This window comes from Anabrus simplex, chromosome 2 (assembly GCF_040414725.1).
Source record: "Anabrus simplex isolate iqAnaSimp1 chromosome 2, ASM4041472v1, whole genome shotgun sequence".
Classification (NCBI taxonomy): Eukaryota; Metazoa; Arthropoda; class Insecta; order Orthoptera; family Tettigoniidae; genus Anabrus; species Anabrus simplex.
The window spans coordinates 210,860,575-210,885,664 of record NC_090266.1 but is presented as its reverse complement, the minus strand read 5'-3'; the positions used below and the strand labels follow the sequence as shown (position 1 = coordinate 210,885,664).

The 25,090-nt window shown below is 39.0% G+C and overlaps 1 protein-coding gene across 1 annotated transcript in view; it reads left to right on the top strand.

The window, feature by feature from the left end:
* The first annotated feature begins 1,667 nt into the window (after window positions 1-1,667).
* LOC136863490 (odorant receptor 83a-like) overlaps window positions 1,668-25,090 on the top strand; it is an 86,096-nt gene continuing 62,673 nt past the window's right edge. The window contains exons 1-2 of the mRNA XM_068225962.1: window positions 1,668-1,674; window positions 12,401-13,334. Coding sequence (XP_068082063.1) covers window positions 1,668-1,674; window positions 12,401-13,334 — 941 coding nt within the window. The remainder of the gene's footprint in view (window positions 1,675-12,400; window positions 13,335-25,090) is intronic.

The following is a 25,090-nucleotide window of genomic DNA, read 5'->3' as shown; positions in this document are numbered from 1 at the left end:
AAAAATATTTGGTAGCTCGTTCAAAAATGTATTCATTTTTATATCCTGTATAGGCCAAAGTCAGAACTAATTCATTCTTTAATATTATCTCCTGTTTTTAGTATTCACTTCTACTGAATAGATTCTTTGAGTTAGTAAAATGAAAATTCAAGCCTCGCCGGGAAATGAGCCCTCACAAATACCAGTTATAATTCTTCACAATTATAAAAATGGCCTTGAAATCCATACCGATTCTTGAACTACATGCCAACCTCACTGTGGTCTTTTTATTCAACGTACTATGCAATGAATACCAAGGAATACTTTAAAAGCAATTGGTGTAAGAAGCGGTTTCATTTCTTCGTTCTTCTCTCATTGGCAGTATTGGCTGGTACACATTGAAAATTTTCAAGGAAGTACTCCTGGAAGTACATTGTTGGGATTTTAGGCTCTCATAAATGTATAACTTTGTTCCCTTCACACTACTACCACTAAATTGTCCTTTTTGTTTTAACTACATTATTCATTTTAGTTTGTCTTTCGTTTTACTTGTTTTCATTTGTGAAATATTAATTCAAATGAACTGACATTGCTAGGTGTTCTTCTTCCAAATTCAATCGTCCTGGTTATAATAATTATTCTTAATTTCACACTTTTATGTAATGGTAAAATAGTGTTTTAAGCAATTAAACTTATTAAACCTTACTTTCAGTTTCATATTATTTTGTATACTGGTACCTCTGTCCTATTTGCGGAATTTTACGAAAATTGGCCTACTGTTAAAGTGCGGCCCGCAGTCATACTTCAGGTTTCCAATGTGGCCCTCGAGTTCTTACTAATTGGAAACCCCTGATCTATAACATGTTACATGACATTCAGAGAAAAAAAAATTAACAACTTCGGAAAAGTTCAGCAAGTTATATTCGAACGCTACTTTGGAAGTAATTAACTTGTACACCGTGAGACGGAGGTCTGAATAACAAAATTTGTGGGTCACGAAATCCACAGGAACTAGGCAAGTTTATTAAGTCAGGTAATGATGTGGATCTGTTGCGTTGTTTCAAGTTGGAAATCGCCTTGTCAAGAGGACTCCCTTTCCAAATACCAGGTAATATATAAACAAATTATATCAACACATTTCAACCTAAAACATTCGTATATATAATACCAGTGAGTATTAGAAAGTCCTTCTGAATTACTGATACTTTATAGTTCATTGAACATGTGAATATGTGTTAACAAAAAGGCTATAACAATCGGCACCTTTAGTTACATTGTTCCCGTGCTGAAGTTCTATAAGATATGATTTCAGGTATTAAATAATTCTGAATGTGTTTGACATTTCTATAAGTGCCAAGTGCCGGTAGATAATGAATTGCAAGGAAATAAATGAGGCATAGTCATGGGAAACGCAGTAAGTCATAAAATGTGATTTTACAGGAGAATAAAATAATAGTTTTTCCAACATTCTGAAGCAGATGTTACTGAAAATAAATAATGTAAAATCGAGGAGTAATCAATATATCAGTTTAACACACAAATTTTTGTTAATTATGGCTCAGGCACAAAGTGTGTGATAAAATACGTTTGGAAAAATCACTGTGTACTCAGTTTGTCCGCTGACGTGTAAGTTTCAAGCGGAAATTTCGCGATAAAACAAATTATATTTTTCTTCCAAGAAATCCAGCATGGCCAGTAAGTCCCTTTTCGGTTCGTTGATGGTTAGTCTCCTTCCTAGATGTTGTAAGATCTGTATGTTGTTGATCGCGTGGTAGGACCCGTCCTCTTTTGAGGATATTGTGCTCCTTCCACGTTTCTAACTCGTTGAATGATTGCCTTATCCTGACTGAGGGAAGTTCGGCTCTTCAAATCCTTATCCAGCTCACAGTGCTAATATTAAGGCATTGAGTATTGAAAAATCTCTTGCTTTCAATGGCGAGGTCACGAAAATCCCCAGGTCTCATCATGATTACATGAACTGATCGGAAATGTTTAGCCTCTCTGATTATTTGCGCATCTTCTTCTGAAACCATTGTTGGCCACACGTATTAAGCTACCCATTTTTGAAAACGAAGAACTAGTAATAACGTCATGTCAAGATGCTGGCAATAGCCATTTTGAATGGAATAGATTTCGGGGGCATTCTGGTAACTGAAGTATCACTATGAAGAACTATGAAACCTATAAACAAGGTTTGGACGCAGTTGAATTTCAACAAATGGCAAAGGTTGCACTTAATTCCACCAGAGGCACGGGCTGAGTTACTACCTCGTGCCAAACCTCGTGGACTTAACACAGGTTCCATATTGCGCCTATCGTAGAAACTAACCTACTGCACCAGTTGACTTGCCACATTTTCCTTGCCATTGACATGAGCGTTTACTAAGTTCTCCATGAAAAACCTAAATTTCGATATTATTTTTACTTAGTCTTTCCCATGCCTACGTCTCAAATAGACTAACTTCATCACAGTTGCCTAGCAGGGGAGGTAAAGGCACGTTTGGTTCACACGGAATACATAAATTCCATTTCGATTATCAATTTGTAAGTCAAAATATCAAATGAGACGTCCATTTCTGACGGAACACGTAGCCCTAGGGTGCACTTAGCATACAACAGAAATGAGTAGCAGTTTTATTCAGGAGACAAAGACACCAGGACCCGCAGCTGATCACGAAGTCCCACTTATTGCTGAGGTTACGTATAATACAAGGTTTTAATTTCTACTCCTCCAGGATCCTTTACGGCTTATTGTGTAGGACGGTGGTACATGTTTTCTTTGTTTTATAACAGACAATGAACTTTATGAACTATTACGAAACCTTAGTTCTGCGCTGCCCAGCATTTGTGTGAATTGCACTGGCTTGGTATATACGTACTGTCCTGCTAGTTCTGCAAGTTTCCATAAAAATCTTCTTGTTTTTTTCTTTATTTTGTGTATACATTGATCATGAAGTATAATAACTACCATGATAACGATGCGAATAATAGAATTAATAAAAATAAAATGATAGAGCGAGTTGGCCATGCCGTTAAGGGTACGCAGCTGTGAGCTTGAATTTGGGACATAGTGGGTTCGAATCCCACTGTCGGCAGCCCTGAAGATGGTTTTCCGTGGTTTCCCATTTTCACACCAGGCAAATGCTGGGGCTGTACCCTAATTAAGGCCCCGGCCGCTTTCTTCCCACTCCTAGGCTTTTCCTGTCCCTTCGTCGCCATATGATCTATCTGTGTCGGTGCGTCTTAAAGCAACTTAAAAAACAGAATTGGAGTAATAATAATAACACTAATAATTACTGCTGCCTTTTTAATTTTTATATACCGGGCGAGTTGGCCGTGCAGTTAGGGGCCCGCAGCTGTGAGCTTTCATCCGGGAGATAGTGGGTTCGAGCCCCACTGTCAGCAGCCCTGAAGCTGGTTTTCCGTGGTTTCCCACTTTCACACCTTTTTAATTTTATAGGTCCAAGGCCGCTTCCTTCCCATTTCCTACCCGATCGTCCGTCTCCATAAGACCTGTGTCGGTACGACGTAAACAAATTGTAAAAAAAGAGTTTTAAATAAAGTTTATGTAAATACACTGTGCTCTTTCGACCAGAGCATGTGTGGTGATGTGCCTTCACCAACTTCTGCCGCGGCTATCTGAAAAAGAAACATAACTTCCCACCACGTACATTCTCTTCCCAGGGTGCTGGACCGTCCGGATTTTTCCTCGTACAGGGCTGGTATAGGGGTGTCAAAACTAAGCTACTAAACTAACAGTAAATAATGCATTGCCATGACTGAATAAAATAAAATTAAATAAACTTTATTAATCAAGAACCAAATAAAATGAAGTCAAATTTAAATGGAATGTAAATCGAATGAAAATTGGGTTGAATTTAAATAAAGTGAAACTAAGTAATTATTAGAAAAATTGTAACATAACACACTGACACTATTATTAGCTGAGATAAATAAATATAAGTTACATCAGAAACTCATGATTAACAGTGAACAACATCAACACATCCTCAGACTGAATTCCAACAGGGATTAATAACTCAATCGAATGACGACTCAAGATTAACCAAAATTACTGAATGTTGTTAAGACTATTACAAGATATTAGAATCATTCCCTATTGACGGTTTTCACTTTACAAAGGCGAAAATGAGAGTATTCTCCTATTCAATACATCATATATTCCGTCATTAGACAGAGCAAACAAATTCAAACATGTTTCGTCTCGCTTGAGCCATCTTCAGTGAAAAATTAGGGGGGTTGGAATATTTTACATAATATAAGTTGAAAAATGCTAAAAAACATAATGAAGGAGCAAATGAAAAACAAACAAAAGAGAGCCTAGACGGAAACAAAATTAGCATAAATATACAATATTTACATCAATATGCAGAGCAAAAAACAACTTATTGCGACAAAATTCAGTGAAACAGGTGTTAATTTAAAATAATAATTGAAACTAAAAAGGCTGCCGACAGTGGGGTTCGAACCTACTATCTCCCGAATACTGGATACTGGCCGCACTTAAGCGACTGCAGCTATCGACCTCGGTGAAAAGAATAATAGTAGCACATGGTGAGGTTGTGGATCTCATAGTTTACAAATTATTGGTTTAGTAAAAATGATAAAACAGTTTGAAATTACTGTCAAAATCATCCTAGTAGAAACTCATCACATCAAATTGGTCAGGAGGAGAGTGGGAGCAAACATTTGTGAGAAACCAAGCCTGATATAACCTGCAGGCGAAAAGCCTGTGACAAGGAAAAAACACCAATGAAATTTAAGGCTTTAGAAATAGCAGCATTCTCAATATCTTCTCAATCTAGCGGTCACTTTCTTCATTATTGTTTCATAATGTTGGCTGGTGTCTTGCCTTATTATAAAGGGTCGGAAGGGCCGCGATATAAAAATTGAGAATCTGTGTTAGGTAGAAGACAGATGCATAGTGAACTGTAAGTAATCTAGTGGAAACCGTCAATGAAGTTCTAATGGTGTTCAGTAGGTGGTTGTCCTCTCTAATGGCCTGGCCTTCTCAAAGTAACGGTCTCGATCACGTGAACGAGACCGTTACTTTGAGAAGGCCAGGCCATTAGAGAGGACAACCACCTACTGAACACCATTAGAACTTCATTGACGGTTTCCACTAGATTACTTACAGTTCACTATGCATCTGTCTTCTACCTAACACAGATTCTCAATTTTTATATCGCGGCCCTTCCGACCCTTTATAATAAGGCAAGACACCAGCCAACATTATGAAACAATAATGAAGAAAGGGACCGCTAGATTGAGAAGATATTGAGAATGCTGCTATTCCTAAAGCCTTAAATTTCATTGGTGTTTTTTCCTTGTCACAGGCTTTTCGCCTGCAGGTTATATCAGGCTTTGTTTCTCACAAATGTTTGCTCCCACTCTCCTCCTGACCAATTTGATGTGATGAGTTTCTACTAGGATAATTTTGACAGTAATTTCAAACTGTTTTATCATTTTTACTAAACCAATAATTTGTAAACTATGAGATCCACAACCTCACCATGTGCTACTATTATTCTTTTCCATCTGCATCATTTGTTTTCTCATTCCCTTGTTTCTTAGGTTAACACAGTCTTTAGTTTCAATTATTATTTTAAATTAACACCTGTTTCACTGAATTTTGTCGCAATAAGTTGTTCTTTGCTCTGCATATTGATGTAAATATTGTATATTTGTGCTAATTTTGTTTCCGTCTAGGCTCTCTTTTGTTTGTTTTTCATTTGCTCCTTCATTTTTTTTAGCATTTTTTCAACTTATATTATGTAAAATATTCCAACCCCCCTAATTTTTCACTGAAGATGGCTCAAGCGAGCCGAAACATGTTTGAATTTGTTTGCTCCGTCTAATGACGGAATATATGATGTATTGAATAGGAGGATACTCTCACTTTCGCCTTTGTAAACTGTTGTTAAGACTGTCAATATAATTTTATTTCTTTGTCACACAATAATTAATTCGCTGGCTCCAAGCAGTCAGATATTAAATTCAATAATGTACAGATGTGACCTAAGCTTCAAACTGTGACCATGAACACACACATTGTTTTATTAAACATCACTTCATTTGAACGTAGTCTTACATGTTCATAATAATTGTTCAATGGCTGGAATATAGCCAGTCATGTCTCTTTTTGCATTTACCACCAAATAAAACATTTAATACACAACTATCAGCCATGATGATGTTAAATATAATTCCACTGTGAACTTATCGGACCAATATAACAAAAAAATAGGCAAAAGAATTACATATGTTGTGTCAGTGGTCAACTTAGCCTCCTCACCAATTGAGATTCATTAGCATTTGCCGCTGATTTCGTAAACACACCCATTTGTTTACCTTTCCTTATACATCACTAACACTAGAACATAGGTTTTTACACTGATAGTTCAGTTTTTTCGGCGTTTACATTCATTTATATTTGAACAATCTTTTTTGTTGACTTGACCTTTGTTTACAATTACACTTAATTCATTGTGACATTTAAATTATATGAGTTTTTGCGTTGCCATCCTAGGGAGTAAAAATAATGCTGCCATTTTTGAGTGAGACTAACGGGCTGTCCATCTACCTAATTCTATCGCCTATTTGACTATAAACTACAAGCACAATGATGAATATTAACAACATGATAATAAAACACTAGCAACATAGAGTTCCATAAAATGGTATAAATGCCTCAAAAACATACCAATTTACATACAATCTACTATTTACATAACTTAATGTTCATGACCTTCCAAGCTTATTTAAATAATCATCAAATCCTAAATTTACGTTGTTATAAGTGACACAAATGTCTGCAAAAATTTACGATAATTAGCATCCCTAAATTTCTTCATGATTATTATACATGCTAGTTTGTATAATGAAGATTAATGTTTATCAAATCAATTAATTACCCAATTACTTTAATTAGTGGGTAACCGTGGTTAATCACATGTAAACGTCCATTTAGAATACACGGTGTTTCATGACATTCAATAACATTTAATATTGAAATTATTTATCAATATTAGTTATCATTGCGGCAACCATTTCACATTTACAAGACATTATCTACCTCCACAATTAATCATCAGGTATTTTATTATTTAACAAACAATACTAATGTGATACCCATTGCTATCTCGCCAATAAGTTGCTCTTATATGGGTCCGTTATATTCAATTAATTCCTGATTATCGCTGTTAGTCGATTACGCCTTTACTTTTCATTCCTCTCTATATCTTTGTAGACTTTCTCCTATCCATACAGCTATTAACATTCTTCCCTATTCGTCCTTAACCCTAAAATGACGTATGTTAATTATTCGTCGCGACGCGTATGTGTGCAGCCGTCCCTGGCTCACTTCTATATTCAATTACATACACTACAGTTGCCCTTTACATTAAAGGCAAAATTCACTTCTCACTTTTTCAGGGATATTATACACTCAACACTTATAATCAGCTTCTCTGCTTTCAACTGGACCTGTGTGTCTTTTACCTCTATATCTCGCGATTTACCAATGACTCATTAACGAAGCCTGTGTCACAGCTGTTTATCTACACGTATGATTGCCTTCACAATGATACACTCTAATCATCAACTACAACTTACATGCAATGCTTTAATTTAATTAAAATTTAATTCCGAACTGTTATTTTTATTATTGTAATTATTATGATAGTTTAAATTCAACAACTGCATTTCACCGCATTATTTTAACAATTAACATGCGGTCTCATTTCCACTTTTCACAGTTTGAAAAATAGGATAACATTTATTATTATTATTATTATTATTATTATTATTATTATTATTATTATTATTATTATTATTATTATTATTATTATTATTATTATTATTATTATTATTATTATTATTATTATTATTATTATTATGCCTTTGCTGGTAAAATGTAGTGTTTACACGGCACTATGTCTTCTGGTATGGGCTAGAACAAATTTGTTACTTTCACTGACCAGTCTCAGTCTCATCCATGGCTTTGACAATATGAAAGTGACCGAGGTATGTGTGATGGTAGTAATACCATTCCCTATGCGGCCAGTCCCTGTTATGAATGGTGTGAAAATGTCACTCATAGGGTCGGTTGGTGCATGCATTTCAGTGGGCTTGGCAGACTGATGTGCAATAGCAACTTTTGTCTCGGTGAGGAGAGCAACGGGAAACTACCTCACTCCTCAGTTCCCTAGTATGCCTCTTCAGTGACGCCTAGGCTATGTATGACAGTTGTTGGTGGAACTGTAGAGGACCAAACCAGCCTTCGAGATGAATACCGAACATTATTATTATTATTATTATTATTATTATTATTATTATTATTATTATTATTATTATTATTATTATTATTATTATTATTATTATTATTATTATTATTATTATGCTAACCCGACGGTAAATAAAATCAAATATTTTAATTCAGACATAAGTTAGATTTTGAAATTTATCCGCATACACCAAACGTTTACATGGGAATTCCATACATGCGATAATAATTATTATTATTGGATCGAGCTTAGAACAATCAGACTCCGATCGCCAATCTGACTGCTTTAATCCCTTGATTTAACGCATGATTATTACGACAGATGAGTCCCATAACTCTTATTATTATTAGCTTGTCCGGTACGTGAACTTAATATTTACAAATACACTACATTATGATAATATCGGACAACGCGTTAATCTAAAGTCTACCTTAATTAAGATAATAAATAGAGCATTTCTTTACCCTGTATGCTGGCTGCTACTGCATCCGCCGGATCTCGTTAATCCGTATTTAGCACTTCATAATTTCGACGTTATTTTCGTACCACTCGATAATTAAATAGATTTAATTATTCGTAGCACACGCATATTTTTACTCTTGATTCTCTTGATGCCTTATCATATAACTTTTAAACTAACGCAATTCATTTTACAATATAACATTTTTGGATCAGCGTTTGTGCTATGAAAATGACCTAATTTCACTACCGAAACATTTCTTCTGACGTGTGCAGCGGATACCGTTGCTGTCTCGGTGAGTACTTTCGCTGCTGATTGTTTTTAAAAAAGATACAGCGCGCGTCCATTGACCTTGCTCGGGCGAGTTGGGTTGTTTGTTCTTGCTAACCAGATTCCAAGAATTCAGCTACCTGCTAACGGCATTCCTACTCCTTTCTGACAAGATCGGGTTATGCTTTGTCTCGCAGAACCCTGTTCTCAATGACGTTCATTTCAATGTCTCTTGCAGATACCTTATGAGAAATATTAGCGTATATCTGCGGTTGAAATTTTAAATGATACCGCTCTGTGAATGGCTGGATGGATCTAACTGTCCATGAATGGAAAAATGTTTATTACTTTGAGATACGCCACAATTCACTAAATGATGTAACTGTCCATAGAGAATGTCTTACAGATCGCTGTAAATTGATATTTTCCTATATTAACGATGAACTGCTCAAATCACACAAACCGTTCAAATAACACACCAGCTTCGCAAATATAGGACCGAACATTGTCTGTTGCCTAACGTCGTGTGTGCAGTATATATTTCTCATGATGGAGTTCATAATTTTCTGTGTTAGATTTAACACCCACCTTTATTAACCATCACTCGGATGATACTTGAAAACCGCGTATCGCGACTATGCGTCAGAGTATAACAACTGAGCAAAATCAACACTGACGGACTGAACAAAGGACGACCGACTGAAAGACTAAATACTGGATGACTGGATACTGGATACGCTGTCGGCTTCGACGTCTTCTTTTGTATGTTCTTACGCCACGCCCCCGTGTGATCCTGAGTAGGGATGGCGTATAGATTTGTAGCACACTTTGACACATTCATTTTTGATGTCCACCACTTAATTTAATACTGATTTGTATTGATCGACTCCATCAATTTGTGCGGTTCTAAATATACTGATAATTACGGAATTCGATCGTAGAGATTTATATAATTTCAGAGGTGACACGGATGTTAACTGACTTGGCGGACGCACACTGTTCGTCGCCTCGAGCGTTTTTACTTTTGGACGAGTTCACTCCGTTTACACTTAAGGTGTAAATGCTTGCATTTAATTAATTATGACATAATTAATAATGAACATTATCAGAAAATTCCACAATAATATGTTAGAGATGCGAGCACAGTCACTTTCCTTTTACACAGTTCAGAAACTCGAAATTGACTGATGAACAGATTTCTCTCGGTTAGGCGGTTCTTCCTCGCAATGTTCTGATTGGTTGAATTTTGCTTGGGGCACTAAAGATGTCTTCCGACCAGGGTTGTTCCAAGTTCGGTGAGGGGTATCAGGTGTAGGTGAGTCTTTTTCAAGGGTATCTCTGTCTTACATTAAGGTGTGGCATTTCTTTGTTTCCAAAGTTTTGCTTCCCACGATAAAGTTGTCAGAAATGTTGCGAGCGGCGCATCAGGTTATTTTGGAGGCAGTTTATGGCCGTTTGGGTCTTCTTGTGCATGCTTAAAGAAAGGTCCGGAGGATTTGGTCTGGCTTTAAGACTGCCTCGTTGTTACAAAGACTAGAGGCTATGTTCCGTGCACGTCCAATGCGTATTTCATATGTGAAATTAACAAATTTAATTAAATTGTTCCTTGGGGTAATCGCATATTGGGTGCAATATCGACTTTAAAATGCGACGAAGTGTCGGAATTTTGTCCTAAAAAGGGATTCCTTAACATACCATTAAAAGTGTTTATCAAGGGGCCCTTGATTTTGAGCACACATACATAGCAACCGTCTCAACCTTGAGAAAGAGGATGAATGCCTAAATAACTTCCCTGCCGGGCTGAGTGGCTCAGACGGTTGAGGCGCTGGCCTTCTGACTCCAGCTTGGCAGGTTCGATCCTGGCTCAGTCCGGTGGTATTTGAAGGTGCTCAAATACGTCAGTCTCCTGTCGGTAGATTTACTGGCACGTAAAAGAACTCCTGTGGGACTAAATTCCGGCACCTCGGCGTCTCCGAAAACCGTAAAAGAAGTTAGTGGGACGTAAAGCAAATAACATTATTATTATTATTATTATTATTATTATTATTATTATTATTATTATTATTATTAGTAAGTTGTTGACTAAAGGAGGCGACTACGCTACCATACAATTTAGCATTCTACGTGTGAGCGGCTATATGGTTCTGAACTCGAAGAAACAATTCGGTTCTCTTACTGTTTTAATGTTAAGCGCTGAATAACCTCGTAATCGTGCGGGTATCAGAAGAATAAGGTATTATAAAATATATAGGAAGAAACAATGCAGTGGCATTTTCTACACTGGGAAGAAAGTAAACAGATCACTATTGGGCAAGACATCACACTTAGAATCACACATTAAAAGAGTTTACATAGAAACCTTGAACATGCTTGCAATACAAGAAATATTCGTCGAAGTTAATATAAAAAAATTGCATTAAAGTAAAATACATCCCTTAAATTACCTTGGAAGGCGATGTTTGGTTGTCTTCTTCTGTATTATTCAGAATACGCCATTATTCATTGAAAACTCCAGCCCCCTGTGCTCAAGCCGCCATCGTGCTTCGAAGTTCGGGCTAGAATGGACAGATGTTAGTTCCTCTGTATCTAACACAAGACAACAGGCGGGCTGTTGTTCTCGCCAGCGTACTTCGTAAGCCTCTAGTACTCAAAATGAGCGTACACAGGGGAGTTAACTTCTAAGATAAGTTCCCAAAGATTTTTATTTATTTATTTATTTATTTATATATTTATTTATTTATTTATTTATTTATTTATTTATTTATTTATTTATTTATTTATTTATTTATTTATTTATTTATTTATTTATTTATTTATTTATTTATTTATTTATTTATTTATGGGGGAAATGTTATAATACATTTTGTTTACTTCTGTCCGTAATAAAAGCAACTATCACATTTTGTTTTATTTTAAATGTCAGAGTTGTAATGTATCATACCATGGTCTTAACTGACAACAGTATCATTAAATAGTCCCTAGTAAAATAATTTACCGACAAGCTCAAAATTATTAGTACCCATACCACTGTATTCTAAATTATTGACATAATAGAAATAAAAGAACTAATTATTACTGATATTAATGAACGAATTTCCTTATATATTCCCAATATCAATCACAAAATATCTAAAGAAAGGCTACATCTGAATGAAATGTACATAAATATTCATCAAATCATAAACAAGAAACCGAGAACTGTTCGTACTATTCTCATTATAAGTGTCGTTGAAACGTACGACATTCTGCCATACTGTACGTTTATCTATTTGTTAAAACTGTTTACGTGGTAACAGAGTTACAAAATTATTTTAAAGAAGTAGCCTATGTTACAGGGGTAGGAAATGTGAACTATAAGTGATTAATAAGTCGTTTTTCTTTCTAGATCGTGATCATCTAAGTCTTCGACTGTCTACAATGAAGTTTTCGCAGATACCTGAGCTATTTGGACTGTATTCACTGCCAGTTGTTGAGGCAGATCCTCGAAAGTACATGGATTTCAACGTGTTCATGGTCCGTACCGTGGGGTTACTGCCCAACGTCGCTCCTCCAGGCAGACAGAGAGTTGCCAGTATAGCTCTCAACTGGCTGGTACGGTCATGGCTGGGCTTGCATGTCCTCTCGGAGTTGTGTGATATCTACCAAAACATTCTGAACGTAAGTGCTCTGGCAAAGAACGTGACAGTGACCTTTGTTGCGCTAGGGGCCTGGATACGACACATATTTTATAGCCAGAGAGAGGCATCGTACTACTCCTTGGTGGATACGGTCAGCAAGAGATTTGTCTCCACAGCATTTACCTCCTCGCCTCAGCGCTGCAGCATGTCTCGCTATATCCGCCAGTCCAGGATGACTGTTGTCGTCTACTTCATGTACGGGTGTGTCGTAATCTGGTACTGGCTGTGTCACCCCATGTTTTCACCAGCTAGACTCATCTACGATGACGTCACCAACACAACACGAGAGGTGTGGGACTTCCCTTGTGGGGCTTGGTATCCATTTGACGCCACTACACCAGGAGTCTACGGTTTTGTTTACTTCTTTCAGAGTGTGGGCATATTCCTCGGAGGATATATGATAATGGTGACAGATATGATGTTCATTTCCCTCAGTCTCGTCATATGTGGACAACTGGAAATACTGAATGATTCCTTACGACACATTCTGGAAACAGCTGCTTCTACTTTCCACGGAGATACTACCGATTTCAAGCAGGAGGAAGGAATTGTGGCGAAGATATCCACTAACAGCTCTTACCTCATTGGTGAAATTAATTCCATTCTCACGTGGTGCGTGGAGCACCACAATATGCTACTAAAGTAAGAAAAATTTATTTTAATAGCATCACATTATATATTTGTCACCTGTAAGAGAGGTGCGGTTATAGTGCTGCTGTGGAAAGATGGGATGTGGGACTAACAGTTCTGTCGGAAAAATAATTGAACATCACCCAGCGTGCAGAGTTTGATGCTATAGAAATAGTGACAAGGTTGTCAGAGTACCTAACAGTAACGCTGCATCTCTACTTAATGAATGAGCCCAGTTGCTCGATCGTCAGTCGCCGTACACAGTGTATTAACTATTGTCTGTGTCTGACGAGAAATCGCGACAGCTTGTATGCACGGCACGAGTAATAGCTATAAACATTCGTCGTAACAGACTCACTGAAACAGATGCATGTTCACTATTTACTTGTTCATATCCAGTACTTATAATTATAGTAAATGTTTAAATAAATCACATTTGCACTACCACTCTGAAGCTTCAGAACAGCACCTCATTTCGCAAGAGTAACCGCGGACGGAACAGATGTTTATTTTCAAGCGTTGGGGCTTGAGATAGCCACACCACTTATGGCAACCACACGACTTCTCTTCAGCTGACCATAGTACACGTCATGTACCAATCACCGTCAGCTTCTCCTTTTCTGGACTTGAGCATATTCTATTGTCTCTTTCTTCTTTCTTTATCGATTTTGGCCAGCTGTGGGCCACGCAAATAACTCCTTATGATTTAGGTTTTCTTGGGCGCCAGTACTCCTTCATCCTCCTGCTTGCTGCTTCTTTCCTTTCAGCGTCCATTGTTGCTTCTTCTTGGTCGTTGTTTCTGGCTCTAGGAAACCCTTAAATGTGTGCAACATTTTTCTGAAGGTGGTTCTTTTGTGGATGTCTTGATGTGTGATGTTCATTTCTTGCAAATCCTTCTTCGTGTTAACAAACAATTTTTCCTAAGAAATGCCTTTCCTATTGGGCCTATTGAAGTGCTTAAAGATTTTCTTAGCAAGTCTGTCATCAGCCATTCTTGAAATATGTCTAAATAATTTAACTCTTCGCTTTCGAATGGCATCTAAAATCCTACTGCATATTTTGTACATTTCTTTGTTACTGCGTAATCGATATGTGTCAGAACATTTCTTTGGACCGAGGATTTTTCCTAAAATCTTTCTTTCCTTCTTCTCAATATCTTCATTGTCTTTCCTGGTTGGTAATCTCAGGCATTCTGAAGCAAACAAGCACTCTGGTTGAATTACTACCTGATAGAGGCGTAGTTTTGTCCTAATATAGGTCACTTTCTTGTTGTAAGTGTTTTTTGAAAGGTGGAATGCAAGCTCCATTTTTCTGGCTCTCTCGCGGTTTGCTTCTTTATCAAGCCCATTAGGTTGTATTATCTCAGCAAGGTGTTTGAATTTAACAACTTTATTTATCTTATCATTTTTTGTTGTTACTATGTATCTTAGGACTTCTTTAACATTGGTCATGAAGTGTGTCTTTTCAAATATCTGCAGGCCGGTTTTCATTGCTACCTCTTTTAAAGTGTTAACTTGTATGGCCGCTGATTCAGTACAAGTACAAGGTCGTCAGCAAATGCTGAGCAGTTGATAGTGATGTTCCCTTTCTTGTATCCTACCCTTATTTGGTCTTTAATGCCTTTTTCTGCGAGTTCTTTTTCCCATTCTTTGATTGTCTCTTTATTATTTGCGTTTCAGTTTTCAACTAATATTATATGGCGTGATATATGTGAACATTCAGAGAAGCTATCCCGAAGCATAGTGGTTAAGCCACAAGCTTCGTAGTGAAAGGTGCACAGGTTCTTTTTTTCCTTGGTTTCTTTAATTTCAATTTTATAAATGCTATTTGTTCCGGCCGTCAACCCATGTGGATCTTTTGCCCCTACTAGCACCATATTGTACTAACTTGCGTGTAATTGGAATGGCGGTATTGTGGAATGTTGTGTGTGAGGAAAGGAAGATTAAGGACGTCACAAACACCCAGTCCCCAGGCCAGGGATATTAATCATTAATATTTAAAAACACCGATGTGGCCAGGGAATCGAATATTATCTTAATCCCCGCTGTTTGGACTGTACGGCACGTCCTTTTTAAATTTAATTTTCATTTAAGTGTTTAATCATAGCACCATTTTCTTATGAGTAGCATATACAAAAATCATTGTATTAAAAGGGAGTCATAATATAAAAATAAGAAAAAAGGGCCATTTACACAGACAGTCAGCAGAGAGATGGAGTGGAATGACATTAGTAGACGAATAAGTTTGAGTAGTGTCTTTAAAAGTAGGGAAGATCACAATATGAAGATAAGGTTTGAAATCGAGAGTAAAAACTGGGGCAATTATTCGTTTATAGGAAGGGGAGTTAACTTATCGAGGAAGATGTTCAATAATTTTCCAATTTCTTTAAAATCATTTAAGAAAAGGCTAGGAAAACAAGAGATATGGAATCTGCCACCTGGACGACTGCCCTACATGGTGATCAGTATCGATTGATTGATTGATTGATTGATTGATTGATTGATTGATTGATTGATTGATTGATTGATTGATTGATTGATTGATTGATTGATTGATTGATTGATTGATTGATTGATTGATTGATTGATTGATTGATTGATTGATTGATTGATTGATTGATTGATTGATTGATTGATTGATTGATTGATTGATTGATTGATTGATTGATTGATTGATTGATTGATTGATTGATTGATTGATTGGGAGAAAAAGAGGGAAGTTCGACAGTGACATGTACCGTATCCCTTACACTCCGGAGACAGCGCTTTGATCACTACAATGCCAAAACACTTCCTTCAATGTTGGCTTGCAAGATGGCTTATAACGGATGTGTGAACATTAAAACGCTAAAATCTCGAAAATTAAAGCCGATTCGAGAACATTTCGGAGTAGTTACTGATTAGCGTCGCGAAGGCTCAAAAAATATGTAACCGGTTTCCAGTGGTTACACGATACACAGTTAAGAAAAGAGGAAAATAAATCACATTACACGGCACTTTAAAACCTTAACTCACGAAAAGCATCAGATGAGCTGCGCCAATACAAACAAATAAACATAAGGTTGGGCAACGTGGCGACTATAAGAAAGGAATGTGGAGCAGGTCTGGGAAACCTACCAGGGCCATGGAAATACGAAATTTGCGGGTTTCCAGAAAAATCAACGGTGATCCCTTGATTCCAGATATTATTTCCAAAACAAACATTACAAAAAATCCGGAGCAAAATCCACCTATCTCAACAATCCAGTTACACTATTTCCAAAACACAAATAAAATGTAGTTGCCGAGAGCTCCCGCTTAGACCAAGAGGTTAACTAAATATATCTTAGCATAATGCAAGTTCTACAATACAATTTTGAGGGTAAGAGGAAACCCTAGATACAAATAAAATAATAAATGAAAGTTAACGTGCTTTCTAAGACATCTGAGAAATTGAGTGGCGAGTCTTGGCGAGTAGAGCAAACTCCTATGTGAAAATACAATCGAAAATTAAGGTGGAACTGAAACCAACGGTGCTTACCCCAAGGTAGCCCATCCCGGGAGCGAGATTCGCCGACGTGCGTCTGATCACTGGACAGACGAGAGAACGAAAGACCACGAAATCTCGCCTCACTCTCTCAAAAAGGCAAAGCTGGCCCCGGTGTGATTACCGAGTGACCAATCAGAGCACAGGAGCTTCCCTATCTCCACCCAGATCCACCAATCTAAACTGTTTATCAAGTCGCGATGTATTCACAATATTCCAGAACATTGGTAGACACTAAACGCGAACATTCCATCTTCAAGAATTAGTAAAGACTTGCTTCTAGAATCGACAGGGGCCAACACACCCTGTTCCAATTGTCCGCGTCTCAACACTTCCGGAATGTTACAAGATATCACAGAACAATAATTATTTACAATCTAGTAGTTACTTAAGTACGGTAGATAAAAGGAATACAAATAAAATACCCTACAATAATATTTTACAGCATACAGGTTAGGTAGGTAAAGGGAATACAAATACATATTCTACAATAATATTTTACACCATACACTAAACATTATTTAAAAGAGATTCTGCACATGTCTCATCGTTCCTCCCCCCCCCCCCCGAAAATCGAGCTATGCTCGACAATTACCATAAGATTACTGGTGGGAGGCGTTGATCACACCCGGAAACTTGCACACCATAGCACATATTTGAAAAACATAACACAATGGCATTCACAAACTATGTTCACGTATATAGTGCACAGATAGTTCTCGGAAATCTCGACAGTCACCTTACTGACAAGCATGATTTTCTTCTAGTTGAACTTCCAATGAAAACAAACTGTCACTACACCAGAAGTCCATTCAGTAACTTGCGGTATTTTAAGGGTTACATATAAACACAACATAAATGTCAAAATGTGATAAGCATCCTACAGTACAAAAATGCATTTCCAACATTCCAAAATTGCTTCGACCATTTTAACTCTGCCCACAGAAAAGGATGTACACTCATTCCTCCCACCAAATGTCAGTAATCCAGAGTCCATTCACTTTCTTTTAAGAAGGCGTCCTTCTTAGCAATTTTCGGTATAAGAAGATCTTGCAACAGTTTTCACACCTATCATACGATCGAATTTGCACAACTAGACCACAGGTTATTGCCGATGATGTGGCTACCGACACGGCCGTTTACCAACAGCAGCCTTCATTCAAATTCAGTCCAAACCAGGTCACTAGGTAAGTTGCAGCGCAGCCCGGCCGTATCTTGAACCAACGGGTAATGGGCAGAGGGGAGAGGCGCAGTCTAGCCAGACTGCCTCTTTCGGGACCCTTGGCCACTGGATAGCGGTGCCGGATGGTAGCGTCCAAGTCCTACAGTGTGCCTCTCAACTTGGCACGTTAGGTAGCCGTCGGACAAAAAAGGTCACTGCAGCCACTGCAATATATACCAACATGCAGCAGACAGGGGAATACTCGAGGCAAGCTACCCTGCCGGACTGGAAGTTCTTGGAGATAAAACTGTTCTCAAACAAGGGCTTGTGTCCTTTCTTTAATTTGCTGACTAGCATAGAGTCACCTAACTGGTGGCTCAACGAATTTCATGTAGAGACCCACTCCCACACCAGGGACATTAGGGCACCTAGCCCCGGGGCAAGCACTATCCATACACTTTAGAGAAGATTAAGGTGGGGTGAAAGAAAATAGAACTACAGGAGTTTACCGGGAGCCCAAAATGTTAGTGGAATAAATTCCAATCAGTGACCCTAAACTAAAACCTACCTAACTTATCATACAAACCCATTACACAAAGGGAGATAAATGCTTGAGTGTACCTAATGTATTTACACACAACAATTACAATTTTTGATTAAATTCCTCAAATCACTTATGATTAGGGTATAGATATAACTAATACTTGCTGGCCAGCATCTAAAATCTTACAAATATCTTACAACAAAAAATGTTACAAATACCATACAACAAAAAAGTCTTAAAAATACCTTACAACAAAAATCTTACGAATACCTTACAACAAAATCTACATGGTCACGAAAAACGGAATTTACCCCTCCCTATACAACTTAAGATACCCTTACCTGAGAGAGGTGTACTCTGCTGATCCTTTTCCTTTCGGAATCACTCACCTATAATGACACGGGGGTAAGGAACTTGAAGATGGTGCAGGGACCTCGAAATCTCTGGGCCAACTTGCTGATAACGTGGTCCGCAGCACTACTGGCGGGGTGCGTTTTAATAAACACCTGGTCACTCACAGACAGATTGTGCGGTCTTCGCCCGTGGTTGTAATTACGCTGAACTTTAGCGTAATCAACTTTAAATTTTTTTGGCGCACCGTGCCAGTTAGCTAGGATCTCTTTTGGGCTGGGGTCGTTAGGCAGAAGATTATTAATGGACTACAGATTTGACAGTGGAGAACTTGGAGTAAAGGCCAAAGTTAACGAAGCAGGAGTTCGCTTGTGACTTTCATGGACGGCAGTGTTAAAAGCAAACGACAACCAATTTAGTGATGAATCCCACTTAGAGTGGTCAGCGGAGTGATAAAGCGATGAAAGCAGATCGAAGATTACGATTCACTCCTTCAACATAATTTGGCTTCGGGTATTACGGGGTAGCTGTTACATGAGCAATGGATAGATCAAAACAGAAATTCCGGAACTAAACAGAGGTAAAAGCTCTTGTATTATCACTCACCAAAAATTGACAGGGTCCAAATCAAGCAAAGATCTGTTTCAATCATGAGATGGTGGTGTTGGCATTAGCCATACGATTTGGGAACAGCCACTTAAAACGCGAAATGGCGTCAACACAAACAAGTATGAAACAATGGCCGGTCCGTGATCTCGGGAAAACCGAGCTCGATAGCTGCAGTCGCTTAAGTGCGGCCAGTATCCAGTATTCGGGAGATAGTAGGTTCGAACCCTACTGTCGGCAGCCCTGAGAATGGTTTTCCGTGGTTTCCCATTTTCACACCAGGCAAATGCTGGGGCTGTACCTTAATTAAGGCCACGGCCGCTTCCTTCGCACTCCTATCCCTTCCCTGTCCCATCGTCGCCGTAAGACCTATCTGTGTCGGTGCGACGTAAAACAACTAGCTAGATCTCGGGAAAGGGCCAATGTTGTCTATGAACAATCTCTCCGTTGGACGAGAAGCTTGCTTGGAAGACAACAGGCCTAGGCGAGTATTAGGAGCGGGATTATTGATGTTGCAAGTCTTACAAGATTTAACAAGGGTACGGATTTCACCATCCATGGATTTCAAAATGAGGTGTTTACGAATTTTCTCTCTAGTATTGAAAACGCCAAGATAACCCCCCACTGGGGATTCATGAAAATACTTGAAGAGAGCCGGAACTAGGTTAGCTGGGACGACAATTTTCGGGTCTCTGCGACTGCGAGCAGGACAACACAAGACACCATTCTTAAGGACGTAAGGCTTAACATGTTCATCAGATATAATCCTGTGAATAATAGCTTTTAATTCAGAGTCGTCCTCCTGATGTTTAGTTATATCTTCGAAAAGGAAGGGAGAGTCAGTGAGAACTACATTCACAAAGGCCGATACTTGTTCAGGAGAGGGGTCTGCAGGCTCTGATTGAGGATCAGTGCTGCCTGGATAGAACATCCTACTGAGGTCATCAGCCACAACGTTTTCAGCGCCACGAATGTGACGAGCTTCAGATTGGAAGGCTGAGATGCGTACTGCACAACGCGCACGATGACCGATCCTTCTTGGCTCGGCCAGTATCCAACTCAACGCCTGTTTATCAATTTCAAGATCGAAAGGCAGATGTTCCAGGTACATTCTGAACCGTTCTAAAGAGAAGACAACACTCATAAATGGAATAGTTGCACTTGCAGGATCCAGAGCACGAGAAGCATAATAAATGGGACGACGCCCCTCTTCAAATTCCTGAAGGAGAACACCAGATATGCCTGTGGAAGAGGCATCAGTCTGAAGGATGAAGCATTTAGAAAGTCCGGCATAGCCAGTACAGGAGAGTTATATAAGGCGGAGTTCAAGTCGCAAAAGGCTTCACGTTAGACATCACCCAACACAAATTCGGCATCCTTTCTTCTCAAGGCATTTAATGGAGTTGCCCGTTCAGAAAAATTGGGAATGAATTTACGAAAATGTTAACCATGCCAGTAAATCTGGCTACAGCCTTGACGTCTTTCAGCGTGGGAAAATTTTGGATGGCGGCAGTACGTGACTGATCAATAGAGACACCCTTCCCCGACAAAATATGGCCTAAGAAAGACATCTGGGGTTGTGCGAAAGAAACCATGCTAGCCTTAAGTGTTAGACCTGCTTTACGCAGTCTTTCAAGGCCTTCGTTGAGATTAACAAGGTGTTCCTCGAAGGTTTCACTGAAATTTACCAAATCGTCAAGGTAATTATACGCAAACTTGAATTTAATGTCAGACAAAACATTATCCAGTAACCGAGTAAGGACAGCAGCCCCCGTCGAAAGCACGAATGGAACACGTTCAAATGCATAGAGGTTCCAGTCAGTAGCAAAAGCAGTGAGGTGCTTGGACTCCTCGGCAAGAGGTATCTGGTAATATGCCTGATTGAAATCAAAGGTGGTAAAAATTTTGGCATTAGCAAACCAAGAAAAACAAGAATGCAAACCAGGAAGGGGAACAGTTTGAAGGACCACTTTACGGTTCAACATCCGATAGTCAACTACAGGACAATAAACACCTCGCGGTTTAGGGACAAGTAACATGGGAGAAGAATAAGCTGACTTAGAAGGGCGTATCACTCCGTCAGCGACGATTTGGTCAATAATAGCCTTAAGGGCTTTCATTTTGGGAGACGACAGCCGATACGGAGGAGAGCGAACAGGTAAACTTATGTTATCCGTGAGTTCAATTTTGTACCCTAAAACATTGATGATACCTAACTTGCCGGTAAAGACATCAGGAAACTTATCGCAGAGTTTCCTAAGTTGGTTGGCCTAATCATCGGGTAAATGATTAAAATCAAACGCTTTGGGTTCGCCCGTATCTTCAGGAACAGCATTAACGTGACAAGGCAGAATAGGGGAGCGATCACACAGTTCAGAGGTACTTGCAGAAAATGTAAAATGGAATCTGTTGAACTGCAGGTCCAAAATCATGCCAGTTTTGGCGATAAAATTTGCACCCAATATGAACTGACAAGCTTAATCCTTTGCCACTAGTACTGTTATTTTCTACGTGAAAACACGGACTCTTATCTTGACATCTAGGGATCCTGCAATGTTCAATGAGTTGGAATTAGCAGTATCGCAGGTTAAGGACATGGGTTCTAATGTAGGTAACTTGCGAACCGTTTTCATCGAATCGTACCAGGTCTCACTCATCAAGGTGATACTACTTCCAGAGTCTAGCAATGCACAGACAGGTTCATTATTTACCTCTAAACATAAGTAACGTAATTTACAAGAAGGGATGGCAGAAATGCCACAAGATTGCAGAAAATTGACATTAAGTTCAGACTGGTACCAATCATCAGCCTCAGAATTAGGTAAATCATCCTTCAATGTACAGCTCTGACAGACAAAGCAAGAAACCACCTCTTGGGGTTTACCGTCAGAAATGGCGGTTTAGTCCTCTAGAATTACTATTGCCTGGAGGTCCAGAGCCTGAAGTATTACGTTGGCACTGCCTAGAGAAGTGCCTATTTGACCCACAGTTTCGGCAAGAATTATTGATGGAAGAGACTCTACCCATGGCAGGGTTTGTATTGCCTAAGGCCCCAACCTTAGAACAATTCCGCTGGAAATGATCAGTGGAGTCATAATTAAAACATGCGCGAGTATTACGCGGCTTGGAAGCAGGTGAAGGGGCGGATTTAGTACCCCGGGGAGAAGACATACTCATAGGAAGGGGGGTGGCTAATGCAACGCATAGCAGGTCGGCATACCGAACACCTTCTGAAGAAACAGTGACAGCTTCAAACTGAGCGAAAGTTGCTGGTGGCGGTGAAAGAGTGAGATATGACCTGAAGTTCGGGGCGAGACCTTCAATAATGCTAGCAACCATTTCAGACTCAGAATAGTGGAGCCTGAAAATCCTAGCATGGAGCTTAATGTCCTGAATATATTCAGATAACGACTCGTTCAATTGCTGCACTCTGAAATATTGCTTCTGCACTAAAGAAAGCAAGGCACGAGAAGGAATGAAAAATTCAAGCACGTGTGCGTGAAATTGATCTACAGTCCATCTTTCCGAAATGGTTCTAACGATATGCTCAGGAAGAGCCCCAAATACATGTGGATATAGGATTTGAAACATGTGATCGTTACTGAGATTGTACACGATTGCCTGATCCTCAAACTTGATTAAAAACCGAAGGAAAGAAATAACCTCGTCAATAGAGCTAGCTGAAAATTTAGAGACTCCCTTAAACAAAGTAGTCGACGAGTGAGGTAGGTTGGAGAATATCTGGGGAAAGGCAGGTGTAGCAGCTGCCTGGGAAGGTTTAAAGTGGTCCTGAGGGGTTACAGTGGCATCGTACCCTTGATTCGGGCGCCCCTGCGGAAAAGATGGAGTACTGAAAGTGAGGTTGGGGCTACTGTTAGCCTGCAATGTTACGGCGCAGATAATCTCACCTATGAAAGGTTCTCGCTAATTTGAGAGACCATCGGAGCATTAATCACATGTGTAGGGGCTATGCAACCAAAAGGAGCACTTGATGGGGGGATGGTTTTGCACCATTACATAAGAACCAGGTGTGCAACAACAGAGGGCAGATACTGAGCCACGGCAGAATTACCAGTTACCACCAAAAAATGAGTAGAGATACCGGCATGCGAAGAAGATACATTATATGAATCGATTACAGGTGTCATAGCTCTTGACAACAAAGCAGATCCCAGGCGAGCATTACTCACGTCAGACTCCTGAATAACACTAGCACTAGTTGGCACAGTACACACTTGAGAAGTTACAAGTGCGGAACCAGAGTTAACACTTTCACACGATTCAGAAAGGGTACACACTTGTACCTCAGAACTAGTGTTAGGCAACTCATTGCCTTCAATCAAGCCTATGATTTTGTCATATATTCTTGAAAATTGTTCTAATAAGTATTCACACTGCTGCCGCTCATTTGCCGGAAATTTATGAGACAACAAATCCATAATTCTGTCCAGATAATGTAATAACTGTGCCTTAACCCGCGCTAATTGGCCATGCAAGGGCTCAGAAACACCGAAAGACACAAGAACGGCCTTACATTCTACCAATTTATCTTTAACCACGGCCAAAGACCGACGCAACTGGTCCGTAGTTAACTCGGGAATGTTTCAGGTACATTAAGGGACTGTTTCAATAGGCTTGTGTCATCTCTGACATTGCCATTAGAATTCAGTTTGCGGATACGAAGTTCGTAAATTAATTCTAAGATTCTCTAATGGAAAGGACTAGGAACAGCACGAGCCATCCTGACAGGTAGAAACTACATTTCAAGGCGATTTACGAATTTCAGACCTTATGCTTTTTTAGGTTAGGTACGATCACCGTTCATTTTTCTTTCGCCCGCAATCAGTCATTTACCAAGCTACCAATATATAACCGGTTTCGAGTGGTTGCACGATACACAGTTAAGAAAAGGGGATAATAAATTAAATTACACGGCAGTTTAAAACCTTAACTCACGAAAAGCATCAGATGAACTGCGCCAATAAAAAAAGAAGTAAACATAAGGTTGGGCAATGTGACAACTATAAGAAAAGAATGTGGAGCGGGCCTGGGAAACCTACCAGGGCCATGGAGATACGAAAGTTGCGGGTTTCCAGAAAAATCAACGGTTATCCCTTGATTCCATATATTATTTCCAAAATAAACATTTAAAAAAATCCGGAGCAAAATCCACCTATCTCAACAATCCAGTTACACTATTTCCAAAACACAAATAATATGTAGTTGCCGAGAGCTCCCGCTTAGACCAAGAGGTGAACTAAATATATCTTAGCATAATGCAAGTTCTACAATACAATTTTGAGGGTAAGAGAAAACCCAAGATACAAATACAATATTAAATGAAAGTTAACGTGCTTTCTAAGACATCTGAGAAATTAAGTGGCGAGTCTTGGCGAGTAGAGCAAACTCCTATGTGAAAATACAAGCGAAAATTAAATTAAAATTAAGGTGAAACTGAAAGCAACAGTGTTTACCCCAAGGTAGCCCATCCCGGGAGTGAGGATTCGCCGACGTGCGTCTGATCGCAGGACTGACGAGAGAACGAAAGACCACGAAATCTCGCCTCACTCCCTTAAAAAG